General features: G+C 37.6%; 5 protein-coding genes across 5 annotated transcripts; 3 read left to right on the top strand and 2 right to left on the bottom strand.

The window, feature by feature from the left end:
• Positions 1-4,200, top strand: LOC112193551 (E3 ubiquitin protein ligase DRIP2). Its single transcript, XM_024333736.2, has 7 exons — positions 1-453; positions 704-803; positions 1,474-1,786; positions 2,342-2,835; positions 2,945-2,995; positions 3,544-3,616; positions 3,822-4,200. Exons 1-7 carry the CDS (start codon positions 339-341, stop codon positions 3,993-3,995), a joined length of 1,320 nt encoding a protein of 439 aa, XP_024189504.1. The 5' UTR covers positions 1-338; the 3' UTR covers positions 3,996-4,200.
• Positions 4,201-4,915: 715 nt separating this feature from the next.
• LOC112192506 (aspartic proteinase CDR1) lies at positions 4,916-6,741 on the bottom strand. The gene has a single exon (XM_024332262.2). The coding sequence runs from the start codon at positions 6,732-6,734 to the stop codon at positions 5,268-5,270; it is 1,467 nt and encodes a 488-aa protein (XP_024188030.2). The 5' UTR covers positions 6,735-6,741; the 3' UTR covers positions 4,916-5,267.
• A 5,207-nt stretch (positions 6,742-11,948) lies between these two features.
• Positions 11,949-13,531, bottom strand: LOC112193371 (probable prefoldin subunit 4). Its single transcript, XM_024333494.2, has 3 exons — positions 13,390-13,531; positions 13,195-13,305; positions 11,949-12,327 (listed from the first exon to the last, which is right to left on the bottom strand). Exons 1-3 carry the CDS (start codon positions 13,396-13,398, stop codon positions 12,067-12,069), a joined length of 381 nt encoding a protein of 126 aa, XP_024189262.1. The 5' UTR covers positions 13,399-13,531; the 3' UTR covers positions 11,949-12,066.
• Positions 13,532-14,284: 753 nt separating this feature from the next.
• On the top strand, positions 14,285-15,631 carry LOC112192501 (aspartic proteinase CDR1). Its single transcript, XM_024332257.2, has one exon. The coding sequence runs from the start codon at positions 14,339-14,341 to the stop codon at positions 15,629-15,631; it is 1,293 nt and encodes a 430-aa protein (XP_024188025.2). The 5' UTR covers positions 14,285-14,338.
• Positions 15,632-16,651: 1,020 nt separating this feature from the next.
• On the top strand, positions 16,652-17,920 carry LOC112192500 (aspartic proteinase CDR1). The gene has a single exon (XM_024332256.1). The coding sequence runs from the start codon at positions 16,652-16,654 to the stop codon at positions 17,918-17,920; it is 1,269 nt and encodes a 422-aa protein (XP_024188024.1).
• The last annotated feature ends 279 nt before the right edge of the window (positions 17,921-18,199 follow it).

Genomic DNA, 18,199 nt, shown 5'->3' with positions numbered 1-18,199 from the left:
TCTCAGTTGAACCGTCGCACGCGCGGAGAGACCTTCCTCTCTTCCCTTTCCATCGTTTTCGATTTGATAATCTCTGCTTCGGTCGTGTTCTCAGTTTGGTCTCAAACCCAAACCCAACACTTCTTTTGTCCTAAAACCCAACGCACCCCCCACGTAAAATTCATCGGACACCCATCTCCCCCAAAACCCGCCACCGCTTTCTCCGCCCAGATCCGACCAAAGCCTCTGTCTTTCTCGCATAAATATGCTGTCTTGCCCCGCCTCTGTTCTGGGTTCGGAGCTCAATCGTTGTTGAATGCCGGGTTTGGATTAGAGCAGCGTGGGAATCAAAATCAGAGATGGCGGGTCAGGTTGTTAAGGTTAAGAGGGAGGCACTCGAGGCATGCATGACGTGTCCGCTTTGTCATAAGCTTTTGAAAGAAGCCACAACCATATCTCTCTGCCTCCACACGTGTTAGTGATTCCCTTTAATCTAATCAATTTTTATGATCTGGGTTCTGTTCTTGTTGTGCATAATTAATTGTGTTTATGTTTGTTCGTAATCCATGTCTTTTTTTTGTTTTTCGAGAATTATTGTGTTTAATTTTGAGGTTATGGCATTACCAATTTTATGTCTTTCTGTTTAGATTGCATCACTGTACAATTGGCATGTTGCTGACTTGAGTGTTTATGCTAATTTTATGAGTGGTGAATTTGAAACCAGTCTGCAGGAAATGTATATACGAGAAGCTGTCGGATGAGGAGGGGGATTGTTGTCCGGTTTGCGAAATTGATTTGGGCTGTCTACCCGTGGAAAAACTTAGGTATTGTAACGACATTCCGAAAAGAAACTGCCCTTTCTCTTTGCTTATAGGTTCGGTCCACTGTTTTAGTGGTGAATGCAATGTGTTTTTTGGTAAATTGGATCATTTGGTAGGGATGCGCTTGGATTGTTCGAACGCAGATAACTAATCCTGTGTTTTTCGGCAAAACATGGACACTTCTAGCGTATTACATTGTGCACGATTGGGAGCTAATGACCATATATGTTACTTACTTGAAATGTATCATGTAATTTAAGCCTTGGGATCTATCATAATTAGATAACGAATTGTTGCTGGTTGTTTAACATCGTCATTAAGGCTGCTTTTTTAAATAGGAAAAAAAGAGTAACTGGTAACGATTGTAGTAAAACACATGATACAACATACAAGTATGATTTTACATAAAGGTCGATCCCCTTTGTCAACCATCGAAACAATTTTTTTAGTTTTCAAGACTGAGATAAAGGTGGACTTTTTTTTCTTTTCTGCGTAAGAATGCTTTGTGAGATTCTAGTTCTCCTCTTGTTCTCTTGCACACAATCATATGTTTTTATGCAACTGCGTAATCATTTGGTTGCACTAGTTATCCTTTTTATCGTCGTCATGTGTGCTGCAGCTTTACATGAAAATGTTCTTACACGTTCTTGGGATGCCAATTAATGATCTGCAGGCCGGACCATAATCTGCAAGATATCAGGGCCAAGATATTTCCTCTTAAACGACGGAAAGTTAATGCACCCGAATCACCTTCAGTTTCATCGCCGGTTAAAAGGAAGGAGAGGTCATTATCTTCATTAGTAGTCAGCACCCCCAAAGTTTCAGTGCAGGCAGGTTTGACTGGAAAGAGATCAAGAGCTTTGACAAGAAAGGCTGCTGCTTTACGTGGATGCAGTTTTTCTGTTGAAGGAGCTTCAAAGAGAGAAGAATCTTCAGAAGATCATCCAAGGAGCTCTAGCTCACCTGATGCTCAAGATAAGATGCAGGTAAAGGGTGACCAGGAGTTTGATTCCTTTTACTATATAGTTCAAGTTTGATTTAATGGCAAACCAAACAAATCAAATGCTTTTATAGATGAGAATATATGACGCATCAATCATAACCTAAATTACAACCCTACTCTCAATTCTCAAGCAACTCGTTTAATTTTTAGAAAATTAGGTCATTCTCCTGAGAGAACTAAGAAACCCTAGTCTAAACTCTTTAAGTAAATCCCTTAATTTTAGAAAATTAGGTCCTTCTCCCAGGCCTTTACATAATTCACGTAACAATGGATTGACGTGACACTGACACAGTTTATAGAAGTCAAACATGAACCAGTAAGAGATGATGAATAGTGGTGATGCATGGCTCATGATAACGCCGTCAGTGGTGAACAACAGTTGGATCACCCAACAAGAGAGCAAGGATGGAACAAAAAATCTGTTAAGAACAAACTAGGAAATCACAAAACTACCAAAAAAGTATCCTATTTGCAGTCCAGTTTATTTATCCAACAGTTGACTTATTTTGGATTTTGCATGCTTATTCAATTGATGCAGGATTCTTCCATACCTGAGACTTCCTATGAGCAGAAGCCTAATAAAGATGATGTTGAAGTAATAGAAGGCAAAGCTGATCTGTGGACACCCTTAAACTGTCTTGTAGAGGCTGCTAACCGAACCAAGTCCTCTAAGTCAAATTCACAAGGCCAGTTCCTTACCAAATCAGAGCCACTCAATGCCCTTGATAGTATCTGTGAACTTTATATGCCTGAAAATAACACAGACGCAGAATCGCCGGATCATGTACATATGCCTAAGGCCAAAATCAAGGAACCCGAGAACAGTACAAGAGGAAAAAAGAACAATAATGCAGCGGCAGTTACAGGAACCATGAAACGCAAGAGGTTGCATGCGGGTAATCGTAATAGGGGAGCTCCGTCTGGGGAGTCATGTGATTCAGCTCAAGCTCAAGCTGTGCTTGATGCACGTGGGGCTAAGCGTGGCAGAAGAAATAGTCCTATTTGGTTCTCCTTGGTTGCAGCTGAAAACTGGTGAGACACTCCTTTGGTTATAAAGCTTATATAGTTATGTGGTTTATATATGGGGAGCTCAGATTGTTATATCTTGTTGACTTCTGATTTTTATGGTAAATGGCTTCAGGAAAGGAGAGGCCTCCTTGCCCCAGATATCATCATGTTACCTGAGAATAAAGTGAGCTTTCTAGAGTCCTGTTTCTTTCTTTGAAGTTCTGCAACTTTATAACAATGCATTGCCTTTATCTTAGTCATTTTGTCATCTGATGTATGGGATAGGCAACCAGTATCAAAATCTGGCTATCTTTGCGTTTTTGTTTTGGGCTTAGTGTCATGTAATAAGAACAAGTTAGGTAAATTTGTACTGGAAGAAGACATGAAGGTGAATAGTGATGACTTGAAATCCTAATAGGCCATGACACAAATTCTTTAGAAGTTTGACCTTTGCTTATTATCTTTTTTCCAGCCAAACTTAGTACATGATTTGAGTCTGCCATTATTGGTTATGAATGTGCTACACCAGAAATGTAAACAGATCATTGTTGAGTCAACTGCACGGCCCAAGTAGAGTGTTCAGCACCTCTGCTACTATGTTAACTACATATATTCCCTAATTGTGATGATATCAATGTATGCATTTTGAAGAATCATGAAGCGATGCCTTGTGGAAAAACTTTTAGTGACTTGCTAGGAGCTTAGTGGTAATTACTTTTCTTTCTTTTACAGGGATGGTAAAATGCCTGTTACATTTATTCAGAAGTACCTTGTGAAGAAACTTGAACTTACCAGTGAAGCTGAGGTGAGTATGTTTTTGTTGCCTTCAAACAAACTAGAACTTTCAGCAGCCAAAAAAAAAAACAATCTAGAGATTGTAAAAGTATTATAGTTAAAACTGTGAATTCACTTGCTTATTGTTGGACTCATTATGCTCATTGTATTCATTTTGAGATGGATATTTGTTTCTCCTCTTAACGCTTTAAGTTTTGACTCATCTGATCATGTAGGTGGAGATAATGTGCCGGGGTCAGCCTGTGCATCCAACATTGCAACTACATAACCTAGTAGATATGTGGTTCCGAAATGGATCTACAACAAAAAAGTTACCAGCAACAGTCGGCTCCTCTGCTAAAGATTTTGTGATGGTCCTCTCATACTGTCGACGTGTGCAAAATCCATGAAATACCTAATATAAAAATAATTTCTTTGTTGCCTTCATAGTTTATATCTTCAATCTTTGTAGTACCTGTTTATTGGATTTACGGGTGTATCAACTACGTTCATCCAATGATTCCAGTCTGATACATCAATTATGGGTTTGTTCTCCTCAATGTGATTATAAAAGTAGTGTTGTTTTATTATAAAAATGGCCTCATATTGTAGTCTCGTCTATAACCCTGAAGACTTGAGTCCACTTTGCTGTTTCTAGCTTCTACTAATATTTTATTTATTTGCTGGTTTTTGAACCGCTTGGTTGAATATCAGTTAAAATTGCTCCGAGAGAGGAGAACACACGAAGCAAACATCAGAACATCTTTCAATTGTAGAGCATAAACAGATTCTTCACAATTCACCAATAATCTAACAAAAAATGTGTGCAAATAAGAGGCTCTTATGAGCACCACTGGGAAAACTAGTTTTGGACTTTTCGATTAATGATTGTTAGACGCATTTTTCAATTATATTCTACCAAATTAACTGTTAGATGTTTAGATATTTATGAGCAGATCACTTATACAAATTTTTATACAAATTTTCAACCAAATTGGAAGTCGTTAAGATATCGAACTTGACCTAGCTCAGTTTGTTCCCTATTCCCTAATAGTGTCAGGTTTTGATTATTTGAATTACATCGCTATCCAAGGTGTCTTTACTTAGGGTTCTAGTTTTCTAGAGTCTCAAGTAGTAACTCGATTATGAGTGGCCCACTGCCGGTGGACTATTGTGTTTTGTACGCCTCTTTCTACCCTATTAATGGATTCCTTCTTTCTTTTTTTTGAGAAAAGAAGATAATATCATTCAATTATCCATGGCCAGAAGGCACGTACATCGAATGCTGTCTTACACCAAAATCATACATGGTATAAGCTACCAGGCAAAGGACAGGTGACCCTCACTGTTAACACATGCGCTCACTTATTGAGCCTACATACAGGAGATCAAATCCTCACTACAAAACCTCCCTTTTGAAAAGTAAACCTAGTCGCCTAGAGACCTCAATTGGTGTACAACTAGAGAGAACTAAGAAGCAAGTAGTAAAAGACTCAAAAGTCAAGTACTAGGCAAGGAGACCCCCTTTGATTTCAAAAACATGTGAGAAAATTAAACCATCTTCAGCAGACCCTTTAGGATTTCTAAAGTGACTAGCCAAAATGACTTTTTAGCTATTTTAGCTTAAATTTGACTGAACAATTGCTAGCATTGGTAAAAATGCTTTAAGATGACACCAATAACTAAAATGATTTCACAATCAAAAACAAATACAAAAGGCAAGTAGAGAAAATGGAAAAGACATGAGTAGCAATATTAGCACCACTAGCAGCAGCCATCTTTATGCAATTAGTAGGCTTGAAGGAGACCCATTTTTTATCCAAGTCAAAACCAATCAAGAAATTTTCTTGAACATTATTTCCGAGAACACCAATATCGTCACTAGAGAAGCCCTGCTTACTAGAGTTCTTTAGTCCAAGGCAGACTAATTTTTTCTCTTCGTCTCTAAATATATGTTCCGCCGTTAATTGTAATTTTCCACCATCGTCAAAATGCACAGCCATATTTGGTGCTTTTGGAAGCGTTGTCGTGTTGAAGCATATGCTACTTGAATTATCTTCGTCAATATAATTGATTACCTCCAAATTCGGATCAAGTTTGTTTACCAGCTGATTCACCACCCGTTCATAAAAATCTTGAGGTAAATATGATAAAGCTGTGCCTGAGTCGATCAACGTGTTACCTTTCTCAAGCATTGTCCCTGTTGAGTTAAAAGGAATAAAATCATTTCCAATTGTAATTCCTTTCATCGTCACAAGATAACTATCCATGTCCGATTCTACATCGATCAAAGGTGTTGACACCACCCCTTCACCCGAAACTTCACTCCCATTCCCGAAATTAATAGTACTTTCGATTTTGGGATCAGTACTAACAGGCACAAAGCAATAAGAGAATTTTTTGCCTCCAACATGGGGACTGATTTGAGAAGCAAATGACAAGGGCCCGCGTCCAAGCCCTATTATTCCCATTTCATTCTCACTTGCCTCTATACCACTGTTGTTTTGCCCACACCCAATGACAATATCTTTTAGGGTTACAACCTTACCTGACGTGGACTTCAAGGTAATTGCTTCTTTAGCCACTGTACCTTTAGAGTATGACTCATCTGCATACGTTGAATCATACATGCAAGCAGCTTGAGGATTTATTTTGCAATGGTTTCGAGGTGAGAACTCGTCAACAAGTCTACACTCACTTTCAGAACAAGTAATGTTCCTATAAGTTGAGGATTCTTTCGGGTTAAATATGGCATGTTTCGTCTTGAAGCAATTTTTACATGGCTGGCATTGAGTCCATAGTAGGGTGCTGCCTGTATCAGCAATTACATAGATATCGAAAGGCGGAGTTCCTATTGACAATTTCATAAGATGTTCGCTACCATCTGGATCGGTTACTAGTGTTGATTGCGGCGTTTCTGGACCCATCAAACGTCGGAAACTTTTGTTCCTTTTGTGATTGTACAAGAGTGAATTTGGAGAGTTTCTTCGGATAAGATGAGCACTGAATCCACCATTATAATTGTTGATATCTGCTGCTGCGGCATAAGAAAAACATACAAGATCAATGGAAAAAATAGTGATGACCACCATACTATAATAATACTTGCGTAAATGACAAAAGGTACTATTAGGGTTTGTAGGTGCCATTATTTTAGGCAAGAGATTGGTAATGAGAGAAGAATGATTTGCAGGCATTAGTCCTTATATAAAAGGTGGTAAGCTTTGTTTTCATGGCTAAAATTAAGCATGACATGGTCACATGGACATTATATTATCCTAAGAACCTCGTACTATTCGGTTGAGTTCTTGTTTCATGGCTGTGCCACTTGTATTATTGGGTTCCTTTCTTTGGTCAAAGCCTCATTTCTTGGCTCAATTTAAAAAAAAAAAAAAAAAAAAAAAAAAAAACCGATCTTGGCTCAATTTTCAACTTTTGACTTTCCTATTATTTTCTTTGTTGTTTTGGTCAAGAAAGTCTACATGTTTGAAAATTATGTGGTTGTTCTTTCGCATAGATTTATCAGGTCGATCAGCAGTCTTGCAAGAGACTTAATTTGTAGGAGTGTTAGTATAGATTTTGTAGGAGATTGAAATTGACACTTTTTTTTTTAACAGCCTACGCTCCCCTTCATGAGTGATTTTTCGATGAATATGTGCATGGAGGGGTGTGGTGTCAATTTCACCCCATTTGGTATCCCTCGTTTTATATTTCCATCATATGATTCATATCCTTATTAATCCTTGTTTTCCTCTAAACAGAAAAAATAAAAGATGTAATATATATGAAGGAACATATATGAGGCCGAGGCTTGTATCAATTGGGATGAGGTGGACAACGGAGTAGACATTAGTGTGATATCAGTCAAATATTGGATGACTGTGCATAGGAGTTATGTGTGTAAGAATGGAGTAGACATTAGCTAAAGCGTAACTTATGACAGAACAAATAATATGAGATCAGTGATTGTGCTAACTACTTCTTCCCATTGAGAGTACACATCAGTGCTGCACAGAAGACCTTTATCCTTTTTCATTTCCAATGGCTTTCCAGATGAATGATCAAGGCAACAATATATGGGCGTTAATATATGGAATTATGTTTATGTATGTGTGATTATAAAGTACAGGCAACAATATGTGGCATTAGCTAAAAGAACAGAATTTTATAATCAAAAGCAAATACAATTCAAAAGCCAAGTGGACAAAATGAAAAATGGATCAATGGAAGTAATAATTAGCACAACCACCCTTATATATGCAATTAGTTGGCTTGAAAAATATCATATATAACCGACGCTTGGTGGTTCAAGTGGTAATTAAGGAGCTTGTTCTTCTTAAGCAAGGTCTCGGGTTCGAGCCTTGTGAATGGAGTAGCTAGCGTTGGGAGAACTTCCCCTCAAAATGAGGTCCGACCCAGCTCGAGGAATTAGTCCTTGCCTACAGACGGGAGATACCCCAATTTAACCAAAAAAGAGATCACATTTATATCCAGATCAAAACCAACTAAGACATTTCGTCCCAAAAGATTGCTTCTATAAATACCAAATAGGTCACCACCATTCATGTGATCCATCGTGGTGTTCCCCATTCCAAAGCATATTTGGAAAAAATAATTGTTCCCCCGTTAAATAACTTGACTTTGCTACCAGGCCCACCACATTTGGTGCTTTTGGAGTCTTGGTACCCTTGATGTAGAGAGTACTCGTAGAAGTATCTGAGTCACCCAAAACTTTACTATATTTTTCGGGAAAATTTTACAAATGGTCACTCAATTATGACTCATTTGACATTTTGGTCACTGAAGTTTCAAATATATCACTTTAGTCACTCAACTATCACATTGTCAATCACTTAAATCACTTTGTTAATCTTTTTCATTAAAAAAAATTAGAAAAATTATTCTTTGGGTGACTTAAGTGATTGACAATGTAATAGTTGAGTGACCAAAGTTATATATTTGATACTTCAGTGACCAAAGTGTCGAATGAGTCATAGTTGAGTGACCATTTGTGGAATTCTCTCTTTAGGAAATTGATCTTGCTTTCGATTTTGGGATCAACATTCTGAGGCTGATAGTAATTAATGAGAGAATTTTTTCTGCCTCCAACATAGTGAGCAATTTGAGAAAGAAATGATAAACGTTCGCGTCCAAGCCCAACTACTCTCATATCATTCTCAGTTGAAGTAGCACCATTGTTTTTATGCCCACACACAATAACAATGCACTTAATTGTGGTACTCAATAAGAAAATCATAGTATGTAAGCCAAGGTAGCCATCTGATTGCTAGCAAGAGACGCTCCACTAAGAAGTAACTTGACAAAATATACTCCACCTGGATCAGAGTTGAGCCCACTTCCAAGCTCATTTCCAACTTCCCCTTTCACTATGGGCACCCAAGATAATCTCAACACCCATCTGAGGATGGCACGACAGCCACTGTCTCCCGAAGAAACAGATCTGCGGCCTTGCCACAATTGCTTCCAGACCAAAGTACTCCCCGATTTGGGTTGTCCAGGTATTCGGGACACCCTTACTTGGCCCATCATATTGATCTCCAGGATGCTAGGAGAAGCTTCCCTTCATCTCTAACGTCACCAGCGACCAAAGCTAACCCGATTCAAACTTGAAGAAATCGATTAGGTTTAGAACTTGATACCCTCCAAAACTCGTCATCAAATCACCAATAGTAGTCCAAGGTTGATTAGGCAAATAAACCAAAGTGGGCAACCTCTTATATGCAGCGCTGTTCTCCGCGGGGGCCGCGGCCAAAATATGGCCGTTAAGGTACTCGCTCTTTCAACCAAACTTGGGTTTGACTTGAGCTGACCCCTACACGAATGAATCTGAAAAACCAAGTCTCGCCCCAACTAGCATTGGGTCTCATGATCTCATCGGATCTGACCACCGATCAATCTCACCCACATCATCCATTCCACTCTGGCGAGAAGCAAACATGGTGATGAAAGTCTTAGGGCAAAACGCTTTGCTAGATTGGGTGGTCACCGTACAAGATTGGCGTTGTAGGGACATCAGTTAGAAGGGAGACCGGTGTCCGCCACCATTGTTGGAATGCAGAGCATTGGGGGCTAGGGTTTAGGGAGAGTCGAAACATTTTGTCATTGTCTTTAATTTGTTCTATATTACGGGAGAGTGATTTCATCACTCCCCTAATTAAATGCTCACTCCCCTAATATCTTACGATTCTTACCAAAGGATGTAATATATATGGATTAGTTTAAATGTCATTAATTTCCTTGTGTAAATTGATACGCGCCTCTTTTTTCTGTGTCAAAATTAATTGTGCATAATTCATTTCCCCTGTTAATAATGAAGAAATATGTATTAGATAATTTTATTTAAATATGCAAATAATACAAAAAAAAAATATATGTGAATAATACAAGTGCAATATGGCAGCTCATTTCCTTACTAAGAAGGCGTCACATAGTGAAGTAATTCAGTTTTGGAAAGAAGCCGGACCTCCTTTGCTCAATGATGTAATACTAGGTGATTTGTCTAGTTGATGTTAGAGCGTGTTATTCTTTTTTATTTGCGTAGATCGGACAAGGTTTTTAATGAGACAACTTTTACCCTTAGATGTATTGTCCATAATTTATTAATGAAATTCAGTTTTTTTGATAAAAAAAATTACAGTATGCTTTGATTTAAAACAAATTGCGAGTATTTACCATATCACTCATGTAGTCATGTAGGTATGATTCATTTGATGACTGTTATTGTTTTAGCTTAAGCTCCCATTCGAGGATTGGCCAATGGATCCAATTCTTGTGTGTGTGGGATGCTCGAGGAAGCTAGCCATGAATACCCCCATCAATAAACTTGGCCATTGTAAATAAATCAGCATCATTTGCGCTCATATTATGATAACCTGGCATGGTCACTTCACCCAGTCTCCAAGCGCCACACCCAGTCAGAATTCTGGTACTCATCGAAATATAGTTTATCTACAAGACCATGCCACTAAAGCCAAGCCTCTGGCCTTAGAACATTGCTTATAGATGACTGCATGAACACTGTTTGTCCATAAGTCTCCTAACTCCAACCTTTAAGTTGGCTTCTTTGTGGACACATTGGGGTCAACTTTGATGTTGTAGAGTTGGAATGGGAAGCCGGATGAGTCTGATGAAGAGTTGCGGCCGTGGGTGGCGATGACGCTGGTGCCACTGATTTGTAGTGAAATTCACAGTTCCTAATTTATAATCCACACTTCGTCTTACATTTTTGGGTCAAAATTCTCATAAAAAAAAATCAAGTTAATAAAGACAAAATTTTTAGTGCTAAAAAAAAGAACATAGAGTGTGGATTGTAAAACGGGGAGTGTGAATTTCACTGCCCTTTTGTTTTATGTAAATATTTCATTTTTGTGAGATGGTAGTGCTATAGCCAGAGATGGAGTCGACAACATCATCGGTGATTGGCATTCGGAAGAATTGGTGACCGGCTTGCACAGGCAATGTGTCTTGGTTTCCTGTTATCTTGCACAAGTAGAAGATAGGGCGGTCGCCACCGGATAGAAGTTCGACCACCTCAATATTTGCTTGACTTGTTACGTTCTCGAATTCTATGTCAATTGCAATGATTCCTTGGGCCCTAAAACCTATTGGAGAAGAAAATAAGTCAGACATAAACACCATGAGCTATAATTTGTCATGGAAATTTTTAGATGTGAAACGATCGTTATATAAATTTATGTATGAATGGTATGTTGTTTGAAATCATGTTTGAATGTAAGTATCAGATTGTGGATGGATGTTAACATTGGATCAAAATAGGATAGCATGCAATTCAAAGTATTAAGCTTACCGTGAATTATTGAATTTGATGCCTAGGTAAAACCTAAAATTACTCGTATTGATTTCACTATAGTAAAACACAACCATTAAACAACTATTGGTGCAGAGTAGCTTGTGCCTTTGTGGATTCACTCTAGGATAGTTTGAAATTAATGGAAAATTAAGAAATTCGAAAATTGACCCAATAAATGAGACTTTGCCTAACAAAACAACAGGTATAGAGATTTCTGATATTATTTCAGAAAATACTCTAGATGCTTATTGTAATCAGGGGTTTAGGCTCAATGTCCCCCCCCCCCTTGTATTCGACAGTTTCATTAATTAAGGCTTGAGAGCAGCCGCATCAGCTCTTTATTCAAAAAAAAAATAAAACAACAGGTATAGAGTTCTTTTAGGAAAACAGGGCCTGGGCCATCTTCCAGGTTTAGTGCCAAAACATTCGGTTTATTTTTAAGTGTTTATTACTAATCCAATTTAAAAGTGCAGAGGAAATGCCTAGTATGAAATTTCGGAGACATTTTGGGACAAATAAAGAAGATCACGCAGATAGCAAGTAGTTTCTTACTTTCATTCAGCTATTTAAAAATCTGAGCGAAACAAAAATCATATCAACAACGAAGTAGCAGAGAAACATCAGCACAACAAATCACTCATAAGTCCCCTTCAATCCTCCTCTAGATTGATGGAGTCCTTGAACTTTCCATATAAAATTTGCTTCAATTCGGACATCTGTGCAAGAACAGATTCCTTCTCTTCATGGAGTTTCTCTAAACTTTTGCTAGTTACCTCTTTCATTTCTTCTATCCTGGTCTCCACTTCTTCTTTTGGAACATGGGCAAAGACTTCACCAATCTGGAACCGCACCACCTCCTCATCTGTGAGAATCAATTCATTCCCTGCATCCTCCAAGTTATCATTTGATTCCTGGATGGAAACAATGGATCAAAACAGTGGACATCCTACGAAAGACCAGTATACGAATAAATACATACAAGAAGATAGAAAATGATATTCAAGTTTAACTAACATAGTGATACCCATGACAGATCAAATGAGTATAAAACAAATCCCCCTTCTTTTTTTCTTGTCAACAAAAATACAAAGCCTTGTAATAGCTTTTCAAGCATTTAATCACTCGAAAGGAAATAAACTTGATTTGGAGGGTAAAAGCAGTCTAAACAAAAAAAACTCGAGTCACAGAATCATGACCAACATATCATTATGGTAGTAAAAGAGCCAATTGATCAGACTCGGTATATAAGAACTCAGCGGTATGGACAATTCCAGATCATATCCGATACTTGAAGTCTCCAAATAAGACCTTATAATTAATTTTATTTTAGACAGCTGCTCCAATTCAACATAATATCAAAGCAGGAAATCCCAATTCCTATATTACAGGGACTAGGCCCTTCAAGTTTACAGGGATTAGTGACCTAATCAAGTTATCAAACAATAGATGCTGACAACCAAAAGAGAAAACAAGCAATATATATTGAATTTGATGGCCAAGCAAAGCCTCAAAATTCATTGCCTTCAGGGTAGTTTGTGAATCCACTTCAGTAAAACAGTAACATCAAACCAAATAGACTGACAAATCAAGTTAATATCTTTCCCTCTTGCTAAATCCCTTATTAGTTAACACACCCATTAGCTTTTTTTCTTCAATTTACAATCTCCAGTCTCTTTGTTTAATACTAATTCAAAACAAGAAAACATCTTCTTCTATTTGCAATACCCAGAATCAAAATCAAAACAAAACCCATTAACAACATGAGCAAAAGATCTTACCTTTGCAACTTTGATCTCGTCCTCTAGCTCGTGGAACCGGTTATTCAATCTCCCAAATTTGTTGATGTTCTGCTGGTCCTCCCATGTCACCTCGGTTTCAGATCCTCCACCCTTTGAAACACGACATAGATAAATAAGTAAACTTTCGCATACATAAAAACACTTCAATTTAAGAAACTAAGGTTCTGGATTCACCTGTTGCATCTTCGATTCAATTCAAGAGGACGAAGAAACACAAAGGCAAAGGCTTACTCTCAAAGTGTGAAAGAGTAGGGAGATTTTATACCCGTTCCTGGGCTTGGATCACATGTGTTGGGCTCTTTTCAAAAAGCCCATCTCAAGCAATATTCCTTTTATTGTAATTTTGTCCTTCAATTACTTAAATGAACAAATCCATTGCTCGAAACAAACTGACACATATCTGCGCTAGAAGCATCAAGTTTTAAGCACTTCATCTCCATATAACAAAAAGAAAAGAAACAAGTGTTGCATTGAGTGTAGTTTTTTTTATTCAATCTGAGTATTGAGTGCACATGTTGTATTTTTATATTGCAACTAACTAAAATTAGGCAAAATAGCTACATTAACCCTTAAATTTTCATGGAAATTAAGGTCAAAAAGTTGAAAATTGAGCCAAGAAATGAGGCTTTGACGGGAGGAAAGGAACTTCATAGAACAAGTGGCGCAGGGGTTTTTTTCTTTCAGGAAATCATGGCCCTGGTCCTCTTCCAAATTTTCTAAATACAAAAATTCTTCCGTGTCCTACGAGATTCTTAGAATCATATCTTATCTCCATGTGTACGTGAATAATGGCTTCTTACCCATGAACACAAAAAGCCTATCACCTTCTATTTAAAGACTTCGATCTGCACTACCAGTCGATCTCTTTCTTCTCATACCAATCTGTTAATTTCCTCAGGTAATGGCAGTTAAAAACCCTAATAGTAGCCTTCGTCGTTTAGAGAAGTATTATTATAGGGTAGTGGTCATCATCATTCTTGTGCTTCATCCGGTGTGTTATTCTGTTGCAGCAACAAATATTAACAATAATCATCATTCTGGTTTCAGTACCCACCTTATTCGAAAAAAGTCCCTAAATTCACCCTTCCACAATCATAGAAAGAATAAAGTTTTTCGACGTTTGATGGGTCCAAACACACTACAATCACCGCTTACAATGGACGAGAATGATGGTGAACATCTCATGAAGTTCTCAATAGGAACTCCGCCCGTCGATATTTATGCAGTTGCTGACTCAGGTAGCACTTTACTATGGACCCAATGCAAGCCGTGTGATGGTTGCTACAAGATGAAGCATGCCATGTTCGACCCGAACAAGTCATCAACTTATAGGAAGGTTCCTTGTTCCACAAAGGAATGTAGTTTTCTTGAAGACAATGGATTTTGCTCATTACCCAAAATGGTTTGCACTTACTACTACTCTTATGTAGATGACTCAATCTCTAAAGGGGTATTGGCTAAAGAGACAATTATCTTGACGTCCACGTCAGGTAAGCCTGTATCCCTGAAAGATATTGTGATGGGTTGTGGGCATAACAACAGTGGTTCTTTAACTGAAAATCAAATGGGAGTGATTGGGCTTGGACGTGGACCATTGTCATTTATATCTCAAATTGGTCCTCTGGTTGGAGGCAAAAAATTCTCACATTGCTTGGTGCCAACTGATACTGATCCCAAAACTGCAAGCAAGATCAGTTTTGGAAATGGGAGTGAAGTTTCGGGTGACGGTGTGGTGACAACGTCATTGGTCGATAAAGCTCTATTCCAGGATCAATATCTAGTGACGCTAGAAGGAGTTACCGTCGGAAATAAGTTTGTTCCGTTTAGTTCACAAGGAAACTTGAAGTTGTTTGAGAAAGGTAACATGATTGTCGACTCAGGAACAACTTTGACATATTTTCCGCAAGATTTTTATGAGCGGGTGGTAACTCAAGTGAAGAAGACAGTTAATCCGAAATTGGATCCGGTCTATATGAATATCGTTTTAGATGATCCGACAGAGGGAACCCAGCTTTGCTTCAAAACCACGAAGAATCTGAAAGGACCTGATGTGACCATGCATTTTGAGGGTGGTGCTAAACTCAAGTTAACGGCAGAACAAGTGTTTTTTGAAGACCCAGAGAACAAGTTGTACTGCTTTGGAATGGTGAACACCTCTCGTTCGGACACCATCGGTGAAGATCAAGTCGGTATTTATGGAAACAATCTTCAAGGAAATATCTTGATCGGTTATGATCTGGATAGAAGGGTGGTCTCCTTCAAGCCAGCTGATTGCATAAAGATGAGTAGTAGTAACATTAGTAGTAGTAGTAATGGTGCTGGTGCCACTCATCCCTCATATTTCTCCACTTACCTTTTGTGTTTGCTTTTTATTAATGTACTCTTGTCCCAGATAATATATGAGTTTTTCTATTAGAACCTCTAAATTTACTCACTTGACCTCTATGCTTTTTGCACCTCTTATTAAATTTTCAAATACTAAATTTACTCACTAAACTTCCTCAAATAACCTTACTCATATAATTTGCAAACAAATTATTATCTTTAAAATAAAAAATTTAGTCATTTCAATGATTTAATCACTCTATAAATCTTAACTAAATATACATTTCTTAATCAAACTTGAGTTTCAAAAATTAATGTCTAATCAATAAGAAAATGCCATGAACTATTGTGTTTTTTTTTTATAAAAAAAAATTCTATTTTAGCTGTGCAAAAAAATTAAATGAAGAAATCATTTGTTTTTATTCTCAAAAAAAAAAAAATCATTCATTTTTTAATGTTTATTTTTTTCTGTATTTTTTGTACCACATGATAAATATAATGGATTGACTTAGACTTACATCATACATTTTTATGTCATATGATTTTAATTATATTTTTAATTATTATTAAATATATATATGAATGCTTTAAAGATCAGTATATAGTGAAATTGGAAAATGAAAATAGATATGGAAAATAATAAGGAATACAATCTAATATTATTGAATTGGAAAGTCTACATAAAATAAGTATAATATTTTTTTGGTATAATTATTGTCCTTAATAGTCATTTTATAGTAGGTTATATATGTCATTTAATAATTCATAATAGAGTGAGGTCAAGTGAGCAGATTTGGAGGTCTCAATAGAAACTCTCATAATATATCTAATTTACTTGTAGATGACTGTAAAATCAGACACACATAATTGTAGGTGACCATAAATCAGATGCTCATTAATGTAGATTATTTGTAAATGACCATACAATCAGACACACATAATTGTAGATGACCGTGAAAATCGGACACACATTGTTGTAGATCACCATGAAATCCAAGCATAATGTTCTTTGTAGATTTAGCCATCAATACAAACCTATATACCACCTATCCTCTCAAGGCCTTATATATCTCCCTGAAATTCTATGTATCCTCGGAAAGCTGGTTCGGTAATGGCAGCCATGGACACTATCCTTTGTCATGTACACTTTGGTGTAGTACTTGTGACTACTCTTTTCATATATCTTGTATCCTTTTCTGCTACAGCAGCAAGCAATGGTGGATTTAGTGTCCAACTCGTCCACCGAAACTCCCCAAAGTCGCCGTTTTACAATCATAACAAAACTCCTATGATGAGCAAGAAGCCACAGTCACGAGTACAAGCCAACAACGGCCAGTATCTTATGAAGCTCTCACTTGGAAATCCGCTGTTCGATGTTTACGGCATTGCTGATACAGGCAGTGACTTATTATGGGCACAATGTGTACCATGTGAGGGCTGCTATAAGCAAATCAAACCCAAATTCGATCCGAAGAAGTCATCAACATATAGCGACCTACCTTGTGGTGCACAAGAATGTAGTTTGGTTCCTAATTCTTGTTCGACAGAAAATGTTTGCAGTTACCATTACGAATACGGAGACGGTTCGGTGACCAGAGGGGTATTGGCTAAAGAGACCATTTCCTTGGAATCCACGTCTGAGAAGGGTACTGTTGCCCTAAAAGGTATTGCGTTTGGTTGTGGACATAACAATACTGGTGTTTTTAATCAAGATGATATGGGTCTAATTGGCCTTGGAGGAGGCCCTATATCTTTCATTTCTCAAGTGGCTCCCTTAGTTGGAGGCAAGAAGTTCTCATACTGTTTGGTTCCATTTCATACTGACCCTAGTATCGAAAGCAAGATGAGCTTTGGGAAGGGCAGTGAAGTGTTAGGTAATGGTGTTGTGACAGTACCGTTGGTGCCGAAAGACGACACTTTTTATTTTGTGACGGTGGAAGGATTTAGCGTCGGAGATAAGTTTTTGCCTTTCGATTCATCAGGGAAAGTTGAAAAGGGCAACATTTTCCTCGACTCAGGAACACCGCCGACGTATATACCGACGGATTTATATGATCGGTTGGCAGCTGAACTGAGGAAGCAGATTCCGATGGCGCCCATTGAAGATGACCCGGATTTGGGGAATCAGCTGTGTTACAGGACCAAGACTAATCTCAAGGGACCAATATTGACGGTGCATTTTGAGGGGGGTGCTAATATAAAGTTGACACCAACACAAACATTTATTCCACCAAAAGATGAGGTTTTCTGCTTTGCAATGATAGGTGATAACAGTGGTGTTAACATTTATGGAAACTTTGCTCAGACAAATTTCTTGATTGGTATTGACCTTGAAACAAAGGTGGTTTCTTTCAAGCCAAATGATTGCACAAAAGATTAAGTGCTGCGTGCTGCTAATCTTATTTTCCTTTACAATAATAATTAATAAAGATTATAACCATGTCGATCTTGTTAATATTTATATGAAAAATTTTAGATTTGCAATAATCATGCTGGAAATGGTTGGAAACACAGCAAAGATAGCATTTTAAGGGAAAGGGATCTTATATATTTCTATTTACTCCCTATATATCCTCATAGGTATTTTCATTTACTGTTGATGATTTGCCTTTCAAATCAATTTTGAAGAATTTGATTATTTGCCTTTCAAATCATGTGG

This window comes from Rosa chinensis, chromosome 3, assembly GCF_002994745.2.
Source record: "Rosa chinensis cultivar Old Blush chromosome 3, RchiOBHm-V2, whole genome shotgun sequence".
NCBI lineage: Eukaryota > Viridiplantae > Streptophyta > Magnoliopsida > Rosales > Rosaceae > Rosa > Rosa chinensis.
The sequence above is the reverse complement of the archived record's forward strand: the minus strand, read 5'-3'. Positions and strand labels throughout refer to the sequence as shown.